Source organism: Marmota monax, unplaced genomic scaffold, assembly GCF_021218885.2.
Source record: "Marmota monax isolate L192 unplaced genomic scaffold, Marmota_monax_Labrador192_F-V1.1 WCK01_AAM20220418_F8-fsc00196, whole genome shotgun sequence".
Classification (NCBI taxonomy): Eukaryota; Metazoa; Chordata; class Mammalia; order Rodentia; family Sciuridae; genus Marmota; species Marmota monax.
The window spans coordinates 3,079,690-3,088,353 of NW_026694390.1; the positions used below are offsets into that span (position 1 = coordinate 3,079,690).

An 8,664-nucleotide genomic window follows, 5' to 3' on the forward strand; every position below is an offset into this window, starting at 1 on the left:
AATGCATTATACTGTCATCTATAACTAATTAGAACAAATTTAAAAAGTATAATTTAAAAAAATAACTGTACCCTTCAGTCCTGGTCATGGTTCAAGAGTCTCCAAGTCTATGTTCAGAATCATGCATCTTTTCATTATGGGTTCTTTGACCCATTCTACCCCCTGACAAAGTCCAGGCAGCAAGGAATGAATAAGCAATGAACAAGCACTCCATGACTAGCTTGTGTTCTTTCCCCATAATATTTATTGCAAAATAAAGACAAAATTTTAAACAAATGACCACAACTGATTTCGATTTAGAGTAGCTTACTTGATTTTTAATTTGCAACAATGTAAAGAGAAAGTATTAAAATTCCATAAATAGAATAAATAATATTTCATTTTCACAGTTGGCTTTTCACCCCTGTCATCTTCTCTTTCTGGAATGTTTCCAGGAGACTCCTCAGAAATGTCTCCATGTTGCCTGGTGTGGTTTGGTTGCATGGCTGTTCACAGGAAAAAAACTGCAGATAGAAGTGGACAAGGAAAGAGTAACTCAGCAACGTGGAACCAAGGAGCCCCGAGACCACCTGCCCAGAGCCTGAGAAAGGACAGCAGGAAGGGGCTCAAGATCTGGAGCAAATAGGCGGGGAGGTCCAGGCTGGCTAGCATTTCATGAACACATTGGATGTGCCTGGCTCTGGGCTAGGACTTCAGGGGTCTTTTCAAACATACATGGGGCCAGTAAATCCCCCCAGTTAGAAAGAACCTTTTCCTGGAATTTTTTGAGGGCTAAAATGCATCATTAACCATTTCAATTGTCCTTCCAAGGTCATTTTATAACATACTAACTAAAAGTCAGGCTTTGGGGAGGTCACATAGACCCAAGTTCAAATCTCAACTCTGCTACTTAGTAAATAGATAGCATCAGGCAACTTAGTTAACTTTCCTAAGCTTTAGTTTCCTCCTCTCTTCAAGAGAGGGTGATAAACCTAACAATTGTCCTAAGGCAGGTACTCAGTAAAAGAGTACATATTAAGCACTTGGAACTAGATTAGAAACACATACAACTAAACGGAGCTCTGGGCTTTCAGGCCTCTGTGCTCTCCGGCAAATGTGAATATAAAGGAAGGCAGGGAGGTCCGGCAGCGCCCACCCCAGCAACTAGGACTTATGCTGAAGAATGTACTGGTAGGCATTGAAGGCAGGTGGTGATCTGGGTGTGTTTTCCTTTAAAAATGTTTTTGAACCAATTAAGAATTCTCCTTTAACTTATAGGCCACCACAGCCATTTGGTTAGCAAATGGAATGTTTAAGATAATTTAGGATTGCATGGGCTACAGCCCTGATTCTCCTGATTGTAGCTTCTAATTACAATCAGGATGGATTCTTTCATTATCCAATAAGCAGGGAGAAGAAAATGGCCATGTTGGTGTCAGCGTTTCTTTTTTTTTTTTTTTTAAACTAGGCAACAATGAACTATCTGGGGCAGATCTCATTTTGATTCTATTGTTTCTGATTGAATTTCATAGGTCTCCCTTTGTCAACCTTGAGCTACAATTCTAACTTGATCATCCTTTCTCATTCAATCAGAGCTAGCATTAACATTCACATAAAAATCACATTCACATAAACTCACTGGACACTTGTTGTTCTTTAGGATGGCAACCGATCTTTTCACCCGAAGGAAAACCTGCGAGAATTTTGTTTTCTGTGTGGCATTGGTCATCTGGGACAGCCCCTCCTGGAAGCACGGTGTGCTGCAGTTGTCCTGGCAAATAATACGGATTTGTGAAAAGAAATGCTCCCGTGACAATTTTGAGAAGGAATCACAAAGAGAATGGTTTTTAGAGAGTATTTTAACTTAACCAGTGTAACCCGAGTTAGCACTATTTTTTGATAGGGCCCTTGTCAGTCTAGGAAACGATCTTCAATATTTCAAGATATAGCCAAGATTTCCAGCATGTTCCATCTAGGAAACATGGGGCCAGTAAGCGCTGGCAAACAAGTAGTTCTACTTTTTTCCACTGATGTCCCTCGCTTCAAGTATAGCCCCAGTGAGTTTGAAAGAATGGAAAAAGGAAAAGCCTTTTCACACCAGCCAATGGGATGTGGCAATGAATCAAGGCTAAAGTCCTGCACAGAGGACTGGACAGGGCTGTGCTTTTTATGCATAGTTCTGCTTTGCTTCTTCTCAAATAATGGATAGCCCACGAAGCATGTGATTTTGACTTCTTCTGGGATGAAAAGCTTAGGTTCTTCCAGCCCAGCTTGAGAGAGAGAGAAGGAGGGAGAAAGCACTGTCTCCTGGGGTCAGTCCCCCCACCCTACCAAGGGCTGGAATTAGGAATCAGAACATTCCTTCCCCTTCCCTCCCTGCCAAAGTGGGGAGCTTCTCTCTGGAAGCCCCTGGCAGCCCTGCCACCCACCACCTCAGACATGCTGTTCTCCTAGGGGGTGGTTCAAACCATGGGACAGCCACCTAAATCAGTTAGGGAGACTTTTGGGAACAAGGAGGGAGGCAGAGGGAGAAGGGAAAGAGGGAGGGAAAGAAGAAAGGAGGGAGGAGACGTAGAAGACAGGTAATGCCAGATAAAAGATAGAGTGAGCATTTTGCTTACATTGTTCCATAACCCTATAGTTATCAGCAGGTGGATTAGAAAACAGTATGACCCGACCTATACGTGATTCATTATATTCTTAGTTCCAGTTTGATTTCATTGGGCACATGGCCAATCCTCTAAAAAGATAGTCGATATATATTTTTAAATACTGAAAAGCATTCAAATTTCTCAAGGGCCATAAAATAAAGTACAAAGAAATGTATATAGTGTATAATTTCAAAAGCTTGGTTGTAAGAGGGAATATTAATCTGTATTAATGTCAGGGTTTTTGCCATTAAGGAACAATTTCTAATTTAAAATATCAAATATAGCTATTTATTTTTACTTCAAAGTTTAAAAACCCAGAATCAAGATTATCTACCCCGCACCCTGCCCCATACTTACAGAAGGGATGGGCAGACACAAACAACTGGTTACCTGAAAAAGAGAAATTTCTGAGTGAAGATTCCAGACACAAACACTGAAATTACTTTAGAAAGTTCTCAAAAGAGCGTTCACTCACATTGGCGCTGCAGCTACATTTCGAGGTTGAGTCTTCCTAGAGTGGATAAGGATATGATAAGCCACAGTGAATGGTGTGTTTTTCATCGCCTGGAGGGACCTACCGCCATGTCTGCCTCAGTCTTTCCCACAGGATCCCTGCAGCCCAGCAGCCTACCTTCAGCTTCTGGAGGAGGAAGTCAACATCCCTGATTCCTGCCGAGGTAGAACACCTCTGGCTGGCCACAGAGCACAAGAGCAGGGTGGAGGCGAGGATGGTGCCCAGAAGCATCTTGACTGGGAACTGGAGCTCAGCTTGCAGACACCTTCCAATCTACTCCTATTTAAAGCTCCTTTCAAACAGGGAAAACCCCTGACATCAAACTGATACCAAGGGCCCACTTTTTCTCTGTAAGTTGGGGCGACTTGATATTAAAAAAAAATCACACTGAGTCACTTGACAAAGATTATGTGGTGCCAGGAAATATCATTCCTCAGAAAAGATACTTTTCAAAAGGTTGGGTTTTGAAATACTGAAGGAAAAGTTAAAGATCTAAAAATCATAATTTTCTTTCTTATTTTTTTTTTAAAGATACGGATTCTGGTTGTGAGAGTTAGAAGACTTTCCATGAAAGCTCAGGTCTGTGTTTTCCCTTTTTACATCATTGAAAATGCTGATGTAATAGCCAGTCCTGGGTGTTGAAATGAAGGGGACAGAAGGATGATGAGTGACAGGGCAGGATACACTTCCATCTGTTAGGGTTTTCCTTTAGGAACTGTGGCCTTGACCTTACTATACTTTATTACCAAATCTTCATGCCTTTCAGGCCCTGGGTGAAATTCCTGTGCAAATTTGACAAGAATTCTTCTGAGCAGGTGTATGAAAGAGGAAATTTTCTTTTTCTTTTCTTTTTATACAAATGTTTTATTAGAGATGAATATTTTATTTTAGTGCCTTATAGTTAAAAATAATATTGACATAATTATACAAGAGTGGAATATAATTTGCTCCAATTCAGTTCCCAGCACTTCCCCTTTCCCTCCCCTCTGTCATCCCTCCCCCATTTCCTTTCCTCTACTCTACTGGTCTTTTATTTATTTATTTATAAATTAGTGCATGATATATAAAGGTGGAATTCACTGTGGTATATTCACTTATGTCCATGGAATGCTTGGGTCAATTTCATTCTACCATTCCTCCCTTTTCCCATCCCTCCTACCTCCTCCTCAATCCTCTTCCTCGGTTCCACTCTGATCTCTTTATTTTCATGAGATTCTTACGCACAAGCGAAAATATTCAACTGTGAGCTGTGGTTCTGCTTGATAAAATTGGCCTTGGGGATTCCTTGGTATCTTTGGAGACCTTGTATAGATAGCACTGTGTAAACATCAGGTAAAAACTCAAAACCTAAAATGGGATAATAGCTAATATTTATTGAGCATTTTCTACATACCGGTCACAATTCTGTGTACTTTATGTAAATTAAATAATTTAAAAAAAATAATTACATAATATGCATAGCCCTCAAGTAAGATAGGTACAAATTTGTCACCCTCATTTTTTATCCTTTCAATCCTGCCTACATCCTAGTTTCTGGGCCCGTGAATGGGGCTGTGTTCATTAAGAAGCAGAAAGCAGTTTTATTGTGCCCCCCCACCCCCCACACCACCCAACTCCCATGAAATAAATAGTTATCCTCAGTATTTTATGGTTAGGAAAACTGAAGCACAGAGAAGCAAATAATTTACCCTAAGTCATACAACCAAGAAGCCACTGATATTCAATCCCAGAAGTCTGGCCCCCAGTCCAGCTCCTGACCTTCCTGTTCTCCTGCCTCTGTGTTTCGTCCTTTCTTCTTCTTCTTTTTTTTTTCAGTTCCTCATTAGATCTTCACCTTTTATTTTTAATTTTTTTATTTATTCTTTTTTGAATGCACGACAGTAGAATGTATTTTGATATATTATACATAGAGTACAATTTCCCATTCTGTCTCTTTTATTGTTGTTTGTTTGATTGATTGATTTTGTCCACTTCTCTCTCCAGGACACAAACTCCAGGGGCCTTGTTGGTCTAGTTCATCCCTTAGGGACCTGGGGAATCATGGATGCTCACTCAATGTTTGTTGAGTTAAAACATTAATTTGAAACTTAGTTCTTGAAATACAAAGGTGTGCATAATTTTGGATTTTATAAGGTTTCAAATTTAGTTTCTAAGGTGAATATTTGCAGGTGAGGGAAGGTAAGAAAATATTTCTTTTATATAATAAATTGAGAAGGTAGCTGGTTCTTTGGCTTAGTGTTCTGAGTCATAGTGGCCAACCAGGACAAACTTGTAAGATTTTCTAAGTGCTATTGCAAAAATGTGTGGCAATATTTTTCTCATTGCAAACTGTTCCTTAGGAGGGATGATGGATCATCAGGGTTTTGCTGTACTGTGAGGAAGGGGTTCCCTGAACAGAAAGCAAGATAAAGAGAAATGGCTTTTGGCTAATTTCTCAAATCATCTCCCAGCTTTGACTTATATGCCTACCCTTTGCAGACATGAAAGAGAAAGCTGGAAAGACTCTCAACCTATGGAAAACATTTTTGTCTGGAGTATAGGTTTTATATTCTTTTCTCTCTGATAGAACCCTGGTGAGTTCTGGGTACAATGTACCCAAACACCCACTTTTCCGGCCTGTTTTGCTGGAAATGTGACAGGTTTTGATCAATGCAATCCTTCCTGCCTTGCTCCCCAGACCAAGTCCTACCCTGATCAACAGGTCTCCTACCTTGGGTACAGAGAAAGGTGATCTGTGAGCAAGAATGCTCCTGGGCAGGTTGCTTAGGCTTTCACCAGCCCTCACCCACACAGAGAAGGGAATCTGGGGCCATCACCCAGCCCTTCCCCAGGGAAGGACAAGAGGGTTCCATCTAGGATATGTGTCTCAGGGCTGATCTTCATTTCCACTTGGATATTTGGCCTGATCTTATCCAGACTCCTCAGGCTCGGTCTCCCCTTTACCCACTACCCTCTGGGCACGTTGGTTTCTATTTCCAGCCCCCAGGCCTTTGCCCTTGCTGAGCTCTGCCTGGAATATGCTTCCTCAGCTCCTTCATCCATGCCTGCTGTCTTCCTCCAGCCTTCCCAGACCACAGTGATCATTGCAATCTACATCTCTCCCCCAACCCAATTAATACATAATTGTATACATATTAATGGGGTGTAGTGTGATATTTCAATACCTGTATGCCATGTGTGCTGATCAGCTCAGCATGGTCAGCGTTTCCGCCTCCTTATCGCTTCTTTATGGTTGGAGGCTTTGTGCTCCTATCTTCCAGTTCTTCATAAAAATAAATATGTTATTATGAACTGTAGTGAGCTGGTCCCCTACCATGCTGCAGAACACAGAAATTTATTTGTCCTAACTGTATTATCCAACCTACCTGAATCTCCCCTCTCCTCTACCCTTTCTAACTTTCAGAAATTGCTATTCTACTCTTTTCTACTTTGAGACCAACCTATTTAGCTTCCACATATGAGAAAGAACATGAAGAACTTGTCTTCCTGTATTTGACTTATTTCACTTAATGTCCTTAAGTTTCATTCATTTTTGCAACAAATTACAGAGTTTCATTCTCTTTTATGGCTGAATAATATTTCATTATGCATATATACCATATTTTCTTTATCTAATAGTGGATGGACATAGTTTGATGTCATATCCTAGTATTGTAAATATAGTGCCATGGTAAACATGGGAATGCAGGTATCTCCTGGGTGTGCCAAATTCATTTTCTTTAGGTATATACAGAAAAGTGTGGTTTCTGGATCATATAGACTATCTATTTTTAGTTTTTTAAAGAATTTTTATACTTTTCTCCATAATGACTGCACTAATTTACATTTTTACGATGTATAAGAGTTCCCTTTAGGGCTGGGATATGGCTCAGTAGTAGAGTGCACATCTAGCACCTGCAAGACCCTGGGTTGGATCCTTAGCACCACATAAAAATACATAAAATAAAGATATTATGTCCAACTACAACTAAAAAATAAAATATATTAAAAAAGAGTTCCCTTTATTCTGCAGCCTTGCCAGTATTTGTTAATTTTTGTTTTTTTAAATAATTGCCATTTTGTCTGGGAAGAGATAATATCAAGAGAAAGAAAAAAAGGAGTGTAAATCAGAAGAGAAGAAGTCAAATTATCTCTGTTTGAAAACAACATGTTTATATATGTAGAAAAGACAACTAGAACTGAAAAATGAATTCAACAGAGTTACAGAATATAAAATTCAGTAGCATTTTTATGTACTAATAACAAACTTTTTAAGAAAAATAATCCCAAAAGCAATACTATTCATAAGAGCAACAAAAATAAAACAAAATAAAATGCTTAGGAATAAGTCAGGCATGGTTGTGTGCACACATATAGTCCTAAATACTAGGAGGCTGAGGCAGAAGGATCACATAAGCCCAATAGTTAAAGGCCAGATTGGACAACATAAAGAGATCCCTTAAAAAATTATATATATATATATATATATATATATATATATATATATATATATATATATGTGTGTGTGTGTGTGTGTGTGTGTGTACATATAGGTGTATACATGCACACACGCCTAAGAAGTAATGATCTGCTGAATTGAAAATTACAGAACACTAATGAAGGAAATTGAAAACACACACAAAAAAATGAAAAGATCTTCCATGTTCATGGATTGGGAAAATAAATATTGTTAAAATGTTCATACTACCAAAGGCAGTTTATAGATTCAATGCATTTTCTATCAAATTACCAATGATATCGTTCACAGAAACAGAAGGAACAGTCAAAAATTTACATAAGTGGATTTCTTTTGGTGTCTATTTCTCCTAGAATAATTAAGTTTTGAGAGGGCCGATACTATGCCTAATTCATGTGCATCATTATATTCCCAGGGCATGGTATATACATTAAATGCTAAGTTATCACTGTTTAAAAGAAGAAATGTCACATGAATTTAAATTTAGAAAATGTATTAAATTTATATTATGTATAAAATGATCAATACATGGTTCCCAGTAGTGATCAACAAACAGAAAGCAGATATATCATTTTTAAAAACTTGAACTCTTTGAAGAGTGATTAAGTGATAGATGGAGTAAACTGCCTTCTGTGTAACTCCTTGCATTGGGGGAGTGCTGGAGAATTGCTGACATGCTTTTCAATCTCTCCTGTCTCTGTGTCTCATAGTAACAGCATGGGGAAGCCATATGTGGGGTGGGTATTCCCACTCTGTAGTGGATGAAACAGAAAGAGGGAGACAGGTTAGGTGACTGACTCTTTATCATTCTTTCCCATTTCCCCACCCACTCCGTTATAAAAAAGAAAGAAACGAATAAAGGCTATCTGAGTAGTGCACAGTTCAAAACACTATGAAAACAGCAGATGTTTATCTAGGCAGTCTACAACTTCTGAGGTTTAGCTTCTAGGATTTCTTTGAGTATTAAAATGCAAGCATGCAAATCATCTCCTACAGAGGAAATACACCCAGCTCAGAGATTACTCACCTGTTTTAATTATCAAGAAGACTGGAGAGTGGGATGC

The 8,664-nt window shown here is 39.0% G+C and overlaps 1 protein-coding gene across 1 annotated transcript; it reads right to left on the reverse strand.

Annotated features, from left to right (window-relative positions):
• Positions 1-383: 383 nt before the first annotated feature.
• Il9 (interleukin 9) lies at positions 384-3,375 on the reverse strand. Its single transcript, XM_046467976.1, has 5 exons — positions 3,262-3,375; positions 3,106-3,141; positions 2,988-3,020; positions 1,619-1,750; positions 384-503 (listed from the first exon to the last, which is right to left on the reverse strand). The coding sequence occupies exons 1-5, from the start codon at positions 3,373-3,375 to the stop codon at positions 384-386; spliced, it is 435 nt and encodes a 144-aa protein (XP_046323932.1).
• Positions 3,376-8,664: the final 5,289 nt, after the last annotated feature.

Bases quoted from the DNA above. Each gene is read 5' to 3' on its own strand.
- Il9 (XM_046467976.1), bottom strand. From the start codon at position 3,375: ATGCTTCTGGGCACCATCCTCGCCTCCACCCTGCTCTTGTGCTCTGTG. The intron at 3,142-3,261 runs GTAGGCTGCTGG...TATCCACTCTAG, and splicing joins TCCTCCTCCAGAAGCTGAAG to GAAGACTCAACCTCGAAATG. The intron at 3,021-3,105 runs GTGAGTGAACGC...TCTCTTTTTCAG, and splicing joins AATGTAGCTGCAGCGCCAAT to GTAACCAGTTGTTTGTGTCT.